Source organism: Petaurus breviceps, unplaced genomic scaffold, assembly GCF_028583685.1.
Source record: "Petaurus breviceps papuanus isolate PSGF00001 unplaced genomic scaffold, PetGlider_PUasm1.0 129, whole genome shotgun sequence".
NCBI lineage: Eukaryota > Metazoa > Chordata > Mammalia > Diprotodontia > Petauridae > Petaurus > Petaurus breviceps.
The window spans coordinates 7,464,071-7,482,936 of record NW_027185665.1 but is presented as its reverse complement, the minus strand read 5'-3'; the positions used below and the strand labels follow the sequence as shown (position 1 = coordinate 7,482,936).

The 18,866-nt window shown below is 37.3% G+C and overlaps 1 protein-coding gene across 2 annotated transcripts in view; it reads right to left on the bottom strand.

Moving 5' to 3' along the window:
• LOC138173266 (thioredoxin-like protein 1) overlaps positions 1 to 18,866 on the bottom strand; it is a 48,788-nt gene that overhangs the window by 28,708 nt on the left and 1,214 nt on the right. For both annotated transcript variants that reach the window (XM_069103262.1, XM_069103253.1), the window contains exon 2: positions 864 to 960. In XM_069103262.1, the coding sequence (XP_068959363.1) occupies positions 864 to 960 (97 nt within the window). The remainder of the gene's footprint in view (positions 1 to 863; positions 961 to 18,866) is intronic.

The following is an 18,866-nucleotide window of genomic DNA, read 5'->3' as shown; positions in this document are numbered from 1 at the left end:
AACAAAAAGTAGACCTACAATGAGTACTGAACAAATACAGGATTGTTTTTCTTTTCATTCACCAAACCAATACAAAAACAAATCATATTTTCCTATCTAGCAATGTACACAAAACACAAGACCAGCAATGGCTTCTTATATCGCCAAAAGCTATGGTTCTATATTTCAATTTGAAGACAGGAACTTATTTTTAGGAGTAAGGGGTCAGCATTTTAGTATTTTCAAAGAGAATTTCCCCTTAATGTTGTTTCTTATAAATACAAATGCATAAATCATGCAAGCATTTGAGCTAATCATGCTTAGTTTGGCTAATCAGCCACAAATATAGTGACTCGGTGAACAACCAATCTCAATGTCTTTGCTTCATAGATAAACAGGAAAGTTATCAGTTCAATAAAAAACATCTTAACAGGAGACTCTTCTAGTATTTCTGCTAATCTACTCACATATGTTCCTCTGGCTTTGGCAGATAATGTCTTAGTTTTTTAAAATATCACTGCTCTTCTGAAAATTATCCTAAGAATAATCACTAACAGTCATTAGAAGAAAAGCTATAAAATTTAAAGAACCAAAACTTGATATGTCTAACCACAGCTTATGAAGACTAACTTTGTTAAATACTGTGGCTATATTTATAGGCTTTGTACCTGACTGTGTAATACTAGTACCTACAGATCCATCCATCTTCAAAAGAATATCTATCATGAAAAAGTAAAATGTAAAAATTAATGAGAATGCAGCCGGATATCAAACTGATTAAGAATATCTATCATGAAAAAGTAAAATGTAAAGATTAATGACAATGCAGCCGGATATCAAACTGATTTCCTAAAGAAACTAAAAAGACCCAGACTTCTACTTACCTGACACTGATGCACGTCCACTTCCAAAAAAACTGCCTGTGGATATTTATTGCTCAGAGCATTGAAAGCCGGTGCTATCCGTAAACACGGGCCACAGCTGTTTAAAAATAAAGAAAATATAGCTTACGAAAACTTCTAAATTTGGCTAAAAACTAAATTTTAAGAGCTAAATTAAGATGAAGCCTTTCATTTTTACTCAAGTTGTAAAAGGTAAAGAGACAACACGGTACTCTGGACAAAGTATTTTAGTTCAAGTCAGAAGACATGCAATATCCTAGCTCTGACAATTATCAGGTAACAGGTTATAAGCAAACTGTTCTCTAACCCTGTTTCCTCATCTGGAAAATACTTGTATCACTTAGCTCACAGGGGTGTTGTGATGCTCAAATGAGAGAGTGCATGCAAAGCACTTTGCAAACTTTATAGACCATCTTAGTGCCAGATGCTACTATCTGTAAGATGTAGGTGATAGATACACTTGCACAAGGGTACAGTGAAGAAAATATTTTGTGAATTCTAAAGTCCGTAAAATTTTAAGATATTCTCCATCCATTTTAAATAACATTTTCATTAGATCTCCTTATTATTCCAAGATCTAACAAAATCTAAACTAAATTTTCAATTTCTGCAGGTTAAATTTCTGACTTACATATGACCTGAGATGCAACAACAAAAAATCTGCTGACAGTTATGTGATCAGTTAATGTCAACGTTAGTCAGCATTCAAGTGGCTAATATTGTATTAAATTAATCAACAAGCTTTCTGTTCTCAAAATTTAAGTCCCTCCCAACATGAAATACTAAATATGGAAGGCATTTGATGATAATAATTCAGTGTACCTTGCAAATTTTCTGTTTCCTATTAAAACTTTAACATTAGCATGTTTCTTCTAAAGGAAGAAAGATAAGCCTGAAGTTGAAAAGACTCATCTTCCTTAATTCACATCTGGCCTGACAGTAGCTGTGCAACCATGGGCAAGTCACTTAACCCCATTTGTCTCAGTTCCTCATCTACAAAATGAGCTAGGGAAGGAAATGGTAAACCACTAAAATATCTTTACCAAGAAAACCCCAAATGGCATCACAAAGAGTTAGACATGACTGAAATGACTCAACAACAACAAAAATCTGGCTGAAGTATATTAAGTAAGTAATGCTATTATTGCCTCAAATTTAGATTTTCATCTCTCCAATTAATCCTTTGAAGCACAATTATAATGGTAAATCCATTAAGTTTTCCCTGATATCTCCCAGACAACTCAATTTAACAAACATATTAAGCATCTACCATTTGTAAGGCACCATGCTAGACACTGAGGAAACAAAGAAGAAAAAAATGGCAAAATTCAAGCTTAATTTAGCTTTCAATCTAGTAAGAGACACACAGCATATGCACAAATGACTGTAATACTCATATAGGAGGAAGGAAGAGATTCTAATGCTCTAGGAAAAGTTACAGAAGAAGTGAACCCTTTCAGCTGAGGAAGGGGGGGGGGTTAGAAAAGGAGGGAATCAATAGAGATAAAGGAAGAATACATTCTAGGCATAAGAAACTATGCACAAATACAGAGAAGTGGGACACATCAAGGCAAAACTGGGAATAGCTAGTAGCCTAGTTTGGCTGAAATCCCTTTAAGAAGAATAATGAAGTCTGGAAAGGTAGATTAGAGTCAAACTGTAGAAGGCCTTAAATAACACTTAAATCGCTTGTATTTAAGACAGAGCCAAGATGGTGGAGAAAAGGCAACGACTCACCTGCACTCTCCCCCAAAACCCCTCTGAACACCTTTAAATAATGTCATAAAACAATTCCTTAAGCAGCAGAACCCACAAAAGAACAGGGTGAAATAATTTTCCAGCCAGAGACAATTCTGAAGGTCCACAGGAAATGTCTATCACATCTAAGTGAGAGTGGAACACCGGTCACGAGCAGGCCTTGAGAGCTACTGCAGCAGCAGTAGCACCGGCAGCAGCAGCATCGGCAGCAGCAGCAACAGCTTTCTGAAGCTCTCAGCCCACAGACAGCAATGGGGTTGAACAAATGATCAGAAGGAAATCACAGAGCTGTCTTGATGGCACTGGGGGCAGGACTGTTGCTTTGCCCATACTCAGATCTGGGTTGTAATCCTGGGTGGCAGTGCCAGGGCAAGGAGGAGCACCAGCTTGTAGAGCCAAAGCTTGTAGCCAGAGTGGAGCAGGGACCCTTCTCAGCTCCAGGGCAGAAAAGAGTGCACGTGTTCACTCTCAGACCAGAGCACGGGCCAGCAGAATAATAAACACACCTTTCCTTAGATCATTCCATCTTGGAAGAACTGAAAACTTACAAAGCCCTATAAGCATCTGTGAAAACAGTTGCACAAAACTCCTGAAGCTTCAGACAGTGCCCCAACACCCTAGAAGCAGAACTCCACTTTAACAAAGAGTTAAAAGTCAAGAAATAGACTGGAAAAATGAGCAAATAACAAAAATTCTGACCGTTCAAAGTTACTATGGTGACAAAGATCAAAATACACACTAAAAAGAAGATAAGGTCAAAGTATCGATATCCAAAGCCTCCAAGAAAAATATGAATTGGTCTCAAGCCATGGAAGAGCTCCAAAAGTATTTTAAAAATCAAGTAAGAGAGGTGGAAGAAAAAACTGGGAAGAGAAATGAGAGTGATGCAAAAAAATCACGAAAAATGAGTCAACAGCTATGTAAAGGAGACACAAAAAAATACTAAAGAAAACAGCAAGTTAAAAAACCGACTGGGTCAAATGGTAAAAGAGATACAAAAAGGCAACGAGAAGAATGTCTTGTAAAGCAAAACTGGCCAAATGGAAAAAGAGGCAGAAAAATTCCTGAAGTTTGAAAAAAAAAAAAAAAACTCCTTAAAACACATGGATAGGTATATACAAATGGATAGGAGGTACATAAGATCACTGAAAAAAATAATTCCTTAAAAATTAGAATTGAGAGGATTGTGGGAAGATGGTGGGGTAGGTCAAAATATTCCAAGCCCTCAAGATCTTCCCCCACAAAAGAATTAAAATGGCACCTTAGGGTGAAAAAAGTGTGGGTGGAGATAAACAAGAACAGGAGCATAACCAAGGTCCTTCAGAGACAATTTGAAAAGATCAGAAGAAAAATCCCAGGATGAGGTTTGGTCCCTGTGAAGAGTAAACACCTCCAGGTTAGGCTCCATACCCTGAGGTTAGTTGGTTTGAGAGGCTGCCTAGGCCCCAGCCACCAGAACTTATACCCCTGGTATAATGAGAGGTATTGGGCATATGAGCCCAGGAAAAATCAAGGGAACCTCTGCTGACCAGGAACACCACACCCAACTGAGCTGCAAAGAGCAGTGAGGGTGAGAAAGAACCAGCACCCACCTGATGAGTGCAGAAGCAGTGGGGCAGAAAGCCCCTGGCTGTGGGCTGGAGGTTTGGCTTTGGTTTCAGGTTAAAGGGAAGAACTGAAGATCTGGGGCAAGAGGCACCATTCCCCATACCCCAGGGCTAGAGGTGACTACAAATAAGCTATCACCACAAAAAAAAAGAAAAAATGCACAGGCAAAAGGACAAAGAATCCAACTATAGAAACCTATTATGGGGATAGAGATGACAGGGTTCATCTTCAGAGGAGGAACTTGAAGTAAAGAAACCCTCCAAGAGTAATGTTAAATGGTCAGCTGCCCAAAAAGACTTTAAAAATCAAATGACAGAGATGGAGGAAAAACTAAGAAAGAAAATAAGAAAAATCCAAGAAAAACAGGAAGGGTATGAAAAGAAAGGAGATCCAAAATCTCAAGGAAGAAAATGACACCTTGAAAATTAGAACTGGACAAAGTGAAGTCAGTGAAATTATAAGAGATCAGGAAATGATTAAATATGAATCGTGAAAAAATTGAAGAGAAAGTGAAACATAAGAAAAACAACAGAATTGGAGAATAGATCAAGAAGAGAACAATATAAAAATAATTGGACTAACCAAAAGCTACAATCAAAAAAGAATTTTGATACAATAATACAAGAAATAATTTTAAAAATTGTCCTGAAGCATTAGACCAAAAGGGGGTGGGGGTGGGAGTAGAAATAGAAAAAAATCTATCGATGATCACTTAAAAGAGATCCTATGAGGAAAACTCATAGGAATATCATAGTCAAATTCCAAAATCTTCAAGGAAAAATTATTAAAAGCCTCAAGATTAAAACAATTTAAATATGATGGTGCCACAATTGGAATTACATAAGACCTAGCAGCAGAAACATTAAAGGACTGCTGGTCTTGGAACACAACATATGGAAGAGCAAAAGAACTGGGGCTCCAGCCAAAAATATCACACCCTGAAAAGTTAACTCCTATCCTGAATGAAAAAAAAAAGTGCTCAGCAGGGAACAAAAGAAAATTTACAAGGAAGCAACTAAAAGATGGACAATTCTCAACACAGAGTATTATTGATCATATAAACTTTCTTGAACGGAAAATTTATTGTTACATATTTTGAATCTTCTCATATTCTGCTATGCACATGCCATGCCTTTATTTCTTTTTAACTTTGTATTTAAGTTCCAATATTTAAGTTTATGATATGTTTTTGTTTCTTTTTTTATTCTCTGTGTTTTGACATTTGAATCTAAAATAAAATTTTGGAAAAAAAATTAGAATTCAGGAAATGGAAGCTAATGACTTTATGAGAAATCAAGAAACAATAAAACAAAACCAAGAGAATGAAAAAACAGAAAACAATATGAAATGTCTCACTTGAAAAACAACTGACCTGGAAAATAGATCCAGGAGAGATAATTTAAAAATTATTAGACTATCTGAAAAGCCATGATCAAAAAAGAGCATTGAAATCATCTTTCAAGAAATTATCAAGGAACACTATCTACTATTCTAGAACTAGAGGGTAAAACAGAAATTGAAAGAATCCAATGATCACCTCCTGAAAGAGATACCAAAATGTACTCTTAGGAATAATAGAATAAAATTCCGAGCTCCCAGGTCAAGGGCAGAACACTGCAAGCAGCTAGAAACAATTCAAGTAGCACAGTGTCCCAGTCAGGATAACACAAGATCTAGCAACTTCTACATTAAAGCATCAGAGGGCTTGGAATATGATATTCCAGAGGTCAAAGGAGTTAGGATTACAACCAAGAATCACCTACCCAGCAAACCTGAGTATAATCCTTCAGGGGAAAAAAACAGATATCCAATAAAATAAAGGACTTTCAAGCAATCCTGATGAAAAGACCAGAGTTGAATAGAAAATTTGACATTCAGATACAAGAAGCAAGAGAAGCATGAGAAGGTAAACAGGGAAAAGAAATCATAAGGAACTTATCAAAGTTGAAATATTAACATTCCTACATGGAAAAACAATAATTGTAACTTATGAAACTTTTCTCAGTAGTTGAAGGGATTAGAAATATATATATATATATATATATATATATATATATATATGAGGGTATATGGGCATATGAATACATATGTGAATGTGTATATACATTTACAGGTATACATAGATAGAGGGCACGGGGCCAATTTAACAGGAAGGGATGATACTTAAAAGGTGAAATTAAGAGGTGAGAGGAATATAATGAGAGGAGATGGGGAGAGACAGATTGGGGCAAACTATTTCATGCAGAAGAGGCAAGGGAAAATGGTTACAATGGAGAGGAAGAATAGGAAGGCAAAAGGGAATGGGTCAACCTTATTCCTATTGAATCTGGCTTGAGGAGGGAGGGAAATAAACACTAAATAGGGGATCTCACCCTCCAGGAAAATAGAGGGATAAGGGGATGAGAGATAAGAATAAGGGGATGAGAGGGGGGATGATGGAAGGGAGGGCAGGCTTGGGGGGAGGGAAGTTGGAAGCACCCACTTTTGAAAAGGGACAGGATCAAAGTAGAGAATAGAACAAGTGGGAGGTGGGATAGGAGGGGGGGAAATATAGTCAGTCTTTTACAATATATCTATTATGTTACTGTTTTGCATTAGCCACACATGTACATCCTATACTGAACTGCTTGTCTCCCCAGTGGGGGTGGGTGGCAGGGGGGGAAGGGAATGAATCTGGAATTTAAAGTTTTAAAATCAAATATTCAAATATATATGTGTGTGAGTGTGTGTGTGTATATACTATTATTAATACCATCTTACATGTAATTAAGTAATAAGATATACAGGCACTGAGGCATAGAGATCCACTGGAAAAGTCAAAATGGGTATGGGAGAAAATATGGGAGAGAGCAGATTGGAGGTGGGGATGTCCTGTGGGACTGCTGTTTTGGGGGGATGGGTGGGGGAAAAACGGGGAGAAAATTTGTAACTCAAAATCTGGCGGAAACGAATTATGTAAATCAGAAGTTAATAAAGCATTTTAAAAAAAAGGAAATCATAAGGGGCTTAATAAGGTTAAACTCTTTACATTCCTATATAAGAAGACACCTGTAACTTATAAACTTTCTTATTATTAGGGCAATTAGTAAAGTATATATAGACAGAAGGCATTGATATGAGTTGAATATGAAGGGATGATATTCTAAATAAAAAATTAAGGGGTGAGAAAGAGGAATGCACTGGGAGAAAAGGAAAGGTAGGGGTAGAATGGGGTAAATTAACTCACATAAAAGAGGCAAGAAAAAGCTTTTACAGTGAAAAAGAAGAGGGGGAGGTAAGGGGAGTAGGTGAACCTTACTGTCATCAGAATTAGCTCAAAGAGGGAATAATATATACTCAATTGAGTACAGAAATCTATCTTACCCTAGTACAAGGGGGAGAAGGGGATTTGGGAATGGGGAATTGTGAATATCAAAGTCATTTCTGGATTTAAAACATTCTGATTACAGATGTTTGAACTTCAATATTGCATTTTCTAACCCCAGCTGCTTTCATCAATCCTTAGATGGGAAGAAACTTAGTTATAAACAAGTCTAAGTCCTTCACTTTAAAATAAAGATAGTATGAGGACCACAGAGTTTACAAAATGATTTGCCCATGATTACAAAGTAGCAGTCAGGACTGAAACCTTTGTCTCCTTTCTCCCACAGTACAGTTTTGTACTAAACTAAACCATATTTTGCTCTTTTCCAAGAAAATGATTGACTCTCACAAATGTAGGATGAAGTTAATAATTCTCATGTTTGCTTATTGTTTTTCATTGTTTTTTTTATTTAATCTTTAGCTCTTATATATATATATTTAATTCTGTGTACAAATAAGAAAAATTTATTTAACAGCTCATGTTCACATTTCTATAGTGATTTGGTAATAAAAACATATTGGACAGGGGGTGGCTAGGTGGAGCAGTTAACAGAGCATTGGCCTTAGAGTCAGGAATACCTGAGTTCAAATCTGGCCTTAGACACAACACAAAACTAGCCATGTGACCTTGGGCAAGTCATTTAACCCCAACTTCCCTACCTTCCCCCCTCCAAAAAGCCAAAAAAAAAAAAACAACCATATTGGACAGTAACGTATGTACTGTTAATTGAAGAGAGCAATGGAGAAATAATTCTTGGATGCAAGGAGGCCACAACATACTGCCAACAATGACTTCTGAATAAGATAAAATGTAAAAGGTAACAAGGACATGTGTGCTTAGACAACAAGGTAGAGTAATTGGTTATATTCAACTAGGAGTAACAGCAGTACAGAGAGCTGTACTCAGAAATTACCCATTAAGTGTTAAAAACACCTAAATGAAGGCCACATCCTCCATAAAACAAATATATGAGATATAAATAAGAAGGTCCAGATCAAAACTTCTGGATGAGTTGCAACCAGTTTAATTAAAGGGAATATCAACAAGATCATGGATCCATCAAAGTCATATATATAATGATACTATAAAAAATTATAAGAAGATAGTGGGGGGGGGGGTCCAAAATTGTCCCATCTACAAAAAAGAAACTGAGGCAGAGCTCTGAGCCAATAGTACTATATTAAAGGATCCAAGGCCCCCTCTTCCTCATGATAGTTTTATAGTGCCTGATACCCATAGACACGGAAGAGGTAAAGTAAAATACAGTCTTAGAGGTTTACACACCTTGATTTTGATGGACCAGGAAAGTCAGAAATGATACCTCAGTATGAGCAATCACAGGATGGGCAACTAAATGGTCCTAAGATTGGCCCCTCTTCATGTTGGGCAAGAGAGGTACAAAAACCATTAGGGGACTTTCCATTATTACTTCAAGACACCCAACCCACAATGGGCATGGTCAAGGTGATTAAGTAAAAGAGGGTGGAGGTCCCCTAACCAGCATCCCTGTGGTTTGGCAAGTGAACCTTGGAACTTTTAATAGATTGTTGAAGACTGAACTTAGAGCGTATAGTTCAAAGTTAGGGGCCTATTATAAGAAAGAATTTATCTTATCTAATTACCTCTAAATATATGTAAAATATGTATTAATTTGTATAATTCCTATACTAATATTAGTTGACTAGACTAAATGTATATTAATAGATAAGCATACCAACTATAATCACTATCCCTAATGGTAGCACACAAAACTAATTAATACTGACTGGGGTAAAATAGAAGTACAATAAATCATTCCTCTCAATGGTTTAGAAAAATTTGAGGGGAGGCTAGGTGGCACAGTGAATAGAGCACCGGCCCTGGAGTCAGGAGGATGAATTCAAATCTGACCTCAGATACTTGACACACTAGCCATGTGACTTTGGGCAAGTCACTTAACCCCAATTGCCCTTCAAAAAGAAAAAAAAAATTTTTAACAGACTTATATGAACTGACACAAAATAAAGATGAACCAGAAGAAAAAATTATACAGTAACAATACAGTAAGGACAAACTTTGAAAGACTTAAGAATTCTGATCAATATAATGGAACCAACCAGTTCCAGAGGACTCATAAGGAAACATGCTACCTACCTCCACACAGAGAGGTGATGGATCCAGTGTAGACAGAGGCATTTTTTTTTTGGACATGGCTAATATGTGAATATGTCTGCTTGACTACACATATTTGTAATGAGTTTTATTTTTCTTGTTTTCTCAATTGGGGAGGTAAGAAAAGAAAATTTGAGACTGAAAATTGAATTTTAATAATTTTTAAAGGAATTAAAAGTAGCATATTTACTGCAGTAAAACTAAATTATTGGTCCTAAAGCAAGAAGGTTTCTTTTATAAACACCAAAAGGAGCCCTGGGAAAGTCTGAAGACCTAAGTTCAAAATCTTAGCTCCTTAACTTACTATGTAAATTTTGACAAATTACATAAATTCTTCTAATCTATTTACTATTTTGTTGATGTTTTCATATTATACACATTTATAAATTACTCCCACTGTCTGAGATCTCTTGGAACCAAGTGAAACAGTTAAGTACAACTAATTACATTGAGACCTCATCTGAAAGTGCATACATTTCACATCTAAAGCACACTACCCTCTCTGCCCTACTCTATTAAAAAAAAATTAACAGGGATCTATTTATCTCTCTCCAATCTCTCATCCTGTTTTTTGGGGGGGGAGGGGGGAGGAGACACAGAAAAATATATTTCTTGTAAACAAGTATGTATAGTCAAGCAAAACAAATTCCCTTATTGTCTGTATACAAAAATATCTCACTGTGCAGCCTAAATCCATCACTTAAGTCTCTAGAATAGAAAGCACGCTGTCATCAGTCCCCTGGAATCATAAATGGTCACTGTTCTGATTATAATTCTTACAGCTTTCAAAGTTTGGTCTTCACCGTTGTTACGTTATTATAGAAACTTATTTTTTTTTTTGCCCCCTTTTTTTTCCGAGGGGAGAGGCAGGGCAATTCAGGTCAAGTGACTTGACACATGGCTAGTAAGTGCTGAGTGTCTGTCTGAGACCGGATATGAACTCAGGTCCTCCTGACTCAAGGGCCAGTGCTCTATTTACTCCACCACCTAGCCACCCCAGAAACTTATCTTATTAACTATTCTTATTAACTATTCTCCTACTTCTGTTCATTTCATTCATCAGTTAATCAAAGTCCTCAAAATTTTTTATTTTATAAAATGATGTTAGAGTATAAATTGTTCTTCTGGTTCTGCTTACTTCATTCTGTATTTCCTTTAAATCTTCCCATATCTTTTTCCTCATTTGTTATGGCACCCACATCACATTCACATACCAATCAGTCTTTCTTCCATGACTGTAAGTCTCCCAGTTTTAAAGATCCTTTTCTTCTTTCTTTGATCTCCTTGATAGCAGTGATACAGCTGGGTCAAAAGGCATACATTGTTTAGTAACTTCTGTTACTTTTGCAACTGGTTTTTTAGAATGGTTTACCCACACAGGATTAGCAATAGTGCCTTGGTGTGCCTGTTTTCTCAGTTGCTCCAACATTTTCCATTTTCCATAAATGTCACCTTTGCCCCTCCAATGAGTGTGAGGTAAAACATAAGAACTGCTTTAATTTACAATTTTCTAACTAATAGTTATTTGGAGCATATTTCATATAAGTACCTTCCCTTGAGAATTCTATGTTCACTTCCTTAAGACCATTTATCAAGTGATCCCCAATATAGAAAAAAACATGGTCCTAAGAGGTTCCCACTCTAACGGGTCAGACAACATGTAAATAACTATGCAGATACATGGTATAAATACAATGTAAATGGAAGATAAATCTCAGAAGGAAAGTAGCAGGGGAGAGAGTGGAGATGCCGGCGTAGGGGAACAGGAAAAGGTCTCCCTTATATAGCAGGGTTTCAGCTAAGTCTTAAAAGTTAGGGAAACCCAAAGGCAGAAGTGAGGAGGCTATTAGTGAAAATCTACTGAATCAGGAGACATACTGTATAAATAGCAACTGGTCAAGTGTAGGTGGAAATTACCCAGCACAAATATTTTCTGTTCAAAAAGTCCATTTTTTAAATGGTCAGAGGATATGAATAGTTTTCAGATGAAGAAATTAAATCTATCTATAGTCTTATGAAAAAAATGTCCTAAATCACTATTGATTAGAGAAATGCAAATTAAAAAAACTCTGACAAAAATCAGATTGGCTAACATGACAAAACAGGAAAATGATAAATGTTGGAGATTTGGGAAAATTGGAGCACAAATGCATTGCTGGTGGAGTGGTGAACTGATCTAACCATTCTGGAGAACAATTTGGAACTATGCCCAAAAGGCTATAAAACTGTGCACATCCTTTGATCCAGCACTACCACTACTAGGTCTGTATCCCAAAGAAATCATTAAAATAGGAAAAGGACACATGTATGTACAAAAATATTTATAGGAGCTCTTTTTGTGGTGGTCAAGAATTGGAAGTAGAGGGAATGCCCATCAATTGGGGAACAGGTGAACAAGTTGTGGTATATGAATGCAATGGAATACCATTGTGCTGTAAGAAATGAGGAGCAGGTGGACTTCAGAAAAACCTGGAAAGACTTGCAAGAAGTGATGTGAAGTGAGCAGAATCAGGAAAACCTTGTACACAGTAACAGCAACATTTTGTGATGACCAACTCTGATAGCCTTAGCTCTTCTCAGTAATGCAATGATCTAAGACAATTCCAAAAGACTCATTATGGAAAATGCTATCCACAGCCAGGGAAAGAACTATGGAGTCTGAATAAAGACTGAAATATACTATTTTTCATATTTGTCTTATGTTTTTTTTCTTTCTCATGGTTTTTCCCTTTGGTTCTAATATGTGTAATATGATTGCCTATATTAGACTGTATGCTGTCAGGGAAGGGGGGAGAGGAAGAAAATTCAAAACTCAAAATTTTATAAAAGCAAATATTAAAAGTGAAAAATTATTTGATTTTTGTTTTAAAGATCATCTTTTTTATACTAATTTACTCCAGGAGGAGTAATGGAATATCACAATCTGAGAAGAACCAAAATGTATATTTTAATAGGGATAAAGTCTGGGGCTGTGATTATGAGTATAGAAAATTCCTGCCCCCAGTACAGGTTAGCACCTTCTCTAAAACTTATATAGTCTTAGAGACAGTGAATGGCTCTGTAAGCCTAAGTGAATCATTTAACCTCTCCGTATCCCAGACAACCCTTTAACACTATCACTTAACAGATTATCCAATATTCTACATTAGTAGGAGAACTAGGTTACTCCCTGCACCAAATGCAAAAAAAAAAAGATACGGAGAAAAGGAATAAGAAAAAAGTCTATCACCACAACCAGCCTGCTCTGAGGCGGGTGTGGGTGTGCGCGAGTGTGTGCGTGTGCCCTTGTGCTTGTGCATGGCTGTATATACAAGAGAAATGGAGAGAGACTAAAAGATAGAGCCAGAAATGCAGACAAAAATAGAGATAATCTGAATCACAAAGACCTGCTGAAGAAACTAAGGCCCTGGCAGTGGCTTTGCCCAGGATAACAGAGAATCAGCAACAGAACTCAAGCGCCACCTCTGATCCTGTGCAAGTCTCCCTAATCTCTAGGGAAGACTACAACCGGGCAGAAGACAATACCTCATTAGGAATTTTCAGTATCAATGCAATCACAGATCCAGTACAAAAATAAAAAGAAAGGAAGGAAATAGTTTATTATCCCAAAACCGCAGGAACAATAACAACAGCTTACATTTACAAAGACTTTAAGTTTTAAATCTTGATCTTATTCTCTCAGATCCCCAAACAAGGATTACTCACATTTTACAGAACAGGAAACTAAAGTCAAGTGATTTGCTAACGTTCCACAGAAAACTGGCTCAGAGCTAGAACTGAAACTCAAAGACCTTAAGATCAAGGCCTCTCTCATCCTTTGTCTTTTTATCCCCAGGGCCAGTACAATGCCTAGTGAATTTCTAGTACACGGATTTTTATAAATCAGAATACTTAAAAGAAAAATGCATTCTTATCCTAACTGAAAGTCCTCAAAGTAAAGGCTTTCAGTTAATTCAGATTAAATTTTTAAAAAATTTTAAACCTAAATATATGAATATAAAGGAACACCACTGTGCTCTAAAAGATGATGAACAGGATGGTTTCAGAGAAACCATATAAATTGATGCAGAGCAAGAGGCAGAACCAGAAGAACAGTTAAGACAATAACAACTTTTAAAAAGACTGAAGAACTTTGATCACCCAATGACCAGCCATGATTCCAAAAGATCCATGATGACGCATAATACTCACTTCCTAACACAAAGGTAACTGACACAGGGTACAGACTGAGGAATTTTTTGGACATGGACAATGTGGTATATATATATATATATATATATTTGTCAGAAGGGTTTCCTTTTTCCTCTTGTAAGAGAGTATGGAAGTAAGGAAAGAAAATAGATTTTTGCTGATTAAAAAAATAAACTTAAATATATATATATAAACAATATAAAATATCTTTTAGTAGAATTAACTACCATCTTAAACTAGGCTCCTTCAAAACTGTTAAAAATCGTAACTTTAGAAAGCTCTACTACTACTATTCAAGTAGGATTCACATTTTAACTTTATTTTCACTTGTACAAAACACCCTACTCCAGAAATGAAATTAAATTTCACTCATTCCTAACAAAATGTCGGTGGCAGGGAGGGAAGGACTGGAGCTATTTTCCATATATAGGCACTCTCACATATAAACCAACTTTTTCATGCTTTCAACTGGCAATATCATCACCATTAGAAGTTTCTCTAATCAAGAATCTCTCATGCAGGGGCAGCTAGGTGGCACAGTGAATAGAGCACTGACCTTGGAGTCAGGAGGACCTGGGTTCAAATCCAGCCTCAGACACTTAACACACACACAAAAAAAAACTAGCCATGTAACCTTGGGCAAATCATTTAACCCCAATTGCCCTACCTTACCCCCTCCAAAAAAAGCAAAAAAAAAATCTCTCATGCTTTATTTTTGCCCAATAAAAGAGAGTTAAATTAAAAGATGAACAGGAAGTATCCTAATAAGGGTAAGTGGAAAAGATAAGTCAATATATGTTCCCTGTCTTTTCTGCCTTTTTTTTTTGTCCTTTCAACTTTCCTAGACTGTAGAAACAAGAGCTATTCAAAGTACCCCTTATTGCAAAGGAGTAAAGAGCAGGGCTAGGAGGCCACAATATCTCTCTAATCTTCCTTTGCCAAACTAAAAGCCCAAATCTGAACTACAAAGGAAAGGAAATTTTAATTTTTTTTTTCAAAGAAGCAAAAATAACACACAAACATTTGTGTTAGAAAAGGAAAGGGAGGAGGCCAGGAGTCCTTCAATGTAAAAACAAGGACCTAAAGACTAAGTAGGGAAATCATTCTCTTTCAGAACATTTAAAGACTGTGACTAAGCCCAAAAAAAGGACAGACCAGTGAACAGTTAGAGCTAACCAACAGATGAGATTCTATACAGAGATAAGGGAGCAGATGCTTGTCTCCGCAGAAATGATGACATCTGATGCACAAGCACTGCAAGGTGAAGAGTCTACCAGTCAGAAGGAAAGATAAAGGGCGGATGATAAGGCCCTGCTGAAGGTCACAGGTTACCAAGGAGGCTTTTTTGTCATTCTGAAAATAGAGGCCTGCTCATACTCCCTACTTCTGGAGTCTCTGGGACACCGTGGATGGGCACAAGTAACACTACCAGAAAGACTCCAGATGATTAAAGATGCAGAAGCCTTAGGCAACAACGTGAAGACTGAAGAAAAGGGTGGTTATTTTATTACCGCTGTCCTCCCTAACCCACACCCTTCTACATTTCCCTAGTTCTACAGAGGGCATCATCATTCTTCCAAGCTCTGCTATCTTGATCCCTCACCCTCTTATCCAAACAGGGCAGCTAGGTGGCAAAGTGGGTAGAGTGCCAGGCCTGGGGTCAGAAGGACCCAAGTTCAAACCTGGCCTCAGACAGTAGGCTTTGTAAAGTAAGCTGGAGAAGGAAATGGTAAAGCACTCCAGTATCTCTGCCAAGAAAACCCCAAATGGTGTCACAAAGAATTGGGCACAACTGAAATGACTCAAAAACTTAGTACAATCGGTTAACAAACTTTGCTTAAACTGTATCTACTTCCTCTCTCAATTCTGATCCCTTCTCTACTCAGAGCTAGCACCTTAGTGCAGGTTCTCTTGACCTCCCACCTAGGTTTTTGCAATAGCCTAACTGATCTCTGCCAAACTGATTTTCCTTAAATTTAACTCTGATCATGTTACTATTGTACTCAATAAGCCCTAGTAGCTCCCTATTGCCTCTAGAATCAAATCTTAACTCCTGTTTGGCTTTTAAGGCACTTAACAATTTGGTCCCAATCTATCCTTCCAGCCTCATTATATTCTCCTCTCACCACACTTTGCAGTCTGATCAAACTGGTTTTCTCTGTTCATCACATACAACGCTACATTTTGTTTCCATGTCTCTGCACTGGCTACCTCTTATATCTGACTTGCACTCCCACTGCCCGCCGCTCCCCCCCCTTCTATGCATCATGGAATCCCCCTCTTCCTTAAATGAAACTCATAGATCACCATTTACATAAAGGCTTTCCTGATTCCCCCTAACGCTAGTGCCCTCAAATCACTCACGACCTCGAGTTTATGACAGAATGTAAGCTTTTTCCAAAAGATTGTTTTATTCTTTGCATTTATAATCCCCAGAACCTCAGCACTGTCTGGTGCTTAATAATTGCTCTTTAATTTGAATATAGTGATGAAGGACTTCAATTATATAGACTAGTGAGTCCTCAGCCAAAGGATGAACAGCTAATATTTCCTCAGGTTGCTTTAGTGATAAGCAAAAAGTGAAAGGACCAATAAGGGAATTGTCTGTACTGTGTCAAACTCTAATAGAAAAGGATTACCTGGGGCTACATGTAGACTTAGAAAACTATAAGTTAACACTACCTGTGTTGAATCAGGTTACGGTTATACTTGGGAGTTTTGCAGCTGAGTTTGACTTCTCTAGTCATGACATCCTCAAACACAACATTCTACTGCTGCCTCTGAGCCTGTCTGATGTTACTCTGACCTGGAATGGTCTCCCTCATCTTTACCTTTTAGAATCCCTTCAAGATTCAATTTAAAAGCTATCTCCAGATTTCCCGATTTTCTGAATTATTCTGTGCTCTCCCTTCATTCCACCTCCAAACATTTTTGTAAATACTACATTTTATTTGTGTACCTGTGGAATGTAAGATCCTTCAAGGCAGATGCTGTTTCTTTTTTGCCTTTGTAGCCTCAGAGTAAACCTTAATAAAAGATTACTGAATTGATGAGGTGAATTTTTCTGCTTGACCCTACAGGACAGGAGGAGGAATGATTGGTGAGAGTTACAGAGGCAGGTTTCTACATAAGGAAAAACTAGTATTTAGTACTATCGAAATGTAAAGTGAGTGTTGCAAGAGGACATCAGTTGCCCTTCATTTTATGTGGATGAATAAGGACCTGTCAGAGAAGTGGGAGAGGGATTTTTACTGCTGCAAAGTGATAGGTTGAACCAGATGGCTGTTAGAAGTTTGAAAGCTTTTAACACAGAATCACAAAACCTCCAAATTTGAGATTTTGTGATTCTGCATTAAAAGTATTCAAACAATTATCTCTTATGTTTATGAATATCATCAAGGATTTCCTACTAAGTAGATTTCTGAACTAAAAACATCTCTAAATTAACTTATCAAATTTGTCCTTAATCTGAGTTTTCAGTAAAGATCCAAATTATTTTCATGCACCAAAGTAAGCAAGACAGTAAAGGACACTGAACAAATGTAATGCTATTAAATTCACTCATCAATATATCCAATATTCAGTTTAAACAATCTAAGTGCCTGTACAAGGCTGAAGCTACAGATACATATTTTTTAAAAAAGTTTCTTCCCTCAAAGTGCTTATATTCTACTGGATGCATTTCAAAACCCTATGGCACAAGATTTCTATTGAAGAAATATTCCCTAAGTAGAAAAATTTTCTCTGTAATCAAAAAGCATTTACTGACCTCTACCATTTCCCTTTCCCCTTACTGTGCAAAAAAAAAAAAAAAAATGGAGAATCGTAGATTTACAGGAGGAATTTTTAACTTTTTTGGTGTGCCATAGACCCCTTTTGGCAATTATATTTAAAGAGTTGTCAAAATATTTTTTATAAAACAAGTCCAAAGACATCAGAAGATAAGAGCCTCTGTTTGGGAGACCAGACTCAACTCTCCCATTTTAGAGATTAGGAAACTGGTCATCCAGGAGATTAAATGACTTTCCCCAAGATCTTACATTGACAGAGAGATGGGATCTGCCTCCAGAGTAAGTATATTTTTCACTGTATTCTCCTCAGCAACTGGAAAAGAACTTAGTGTATCCATGAAACAAAAAAATTAGTTCCTTTCAAAAAAATCATAGTCTCACTTCTGTTTTAGCTGAAGGCTATGAAAATTTTATATATGCTACATCCTAGAATTTCAGTTTTATGGGCTACTGCAAGAAACCTGATGAAGCATGTTGCTGGAAAACTCAGTTGTGGTCACTGTCCTTGAAGTACCGCGTGTGAAACTCAACTCTGGTTTCATTCATGCTTGAAGGACTGCACTTCAGTCAACATGACACTCAAGTACTGCTCTCTCTGCGTCAGCTCTGCCACCTGGCTGTAGGGGCAGGAGGCTCTAATCAACCTCACTTATCCCCCACCTTCCTTCAAGAGCGGGCTCCCTCCCCTCCAGGACCCGCGTCCTGAGAGATCTATTTCCCGTTTTCACAGGACTGAATGGAAAAATGGTCTTTAGTATAAAGTTTTACTAGAAAGACTTCTTCCAACTGAAGGCGCCTGTTATACAAGGTCACGGATGTAGAGTCAGAAGGGACCTCAAAGGTCATTTCGTATATCTATGTGCCTAAAGTCACTAAATCTACACCAAAGGAAAAAATTAAATGACAGGGACCGAAGAAAAGGCGATCAATGCCGGGATTAAAGTAATACCCTTGTTCCCTGAAGAGTTTTCCTGTCAAAGGTCCCCATTCCCATCCCTGTGTGAGCCAGGGGTTCTGAAACGCGCTAGAGCTTGAGGCTTACGCAGTACGACCCTAACGTCCCGGAGCTCCCTAGGGTCACCACTGTCTCCCCCCGGTGTCACCACCACTCTCCCCCCCCCC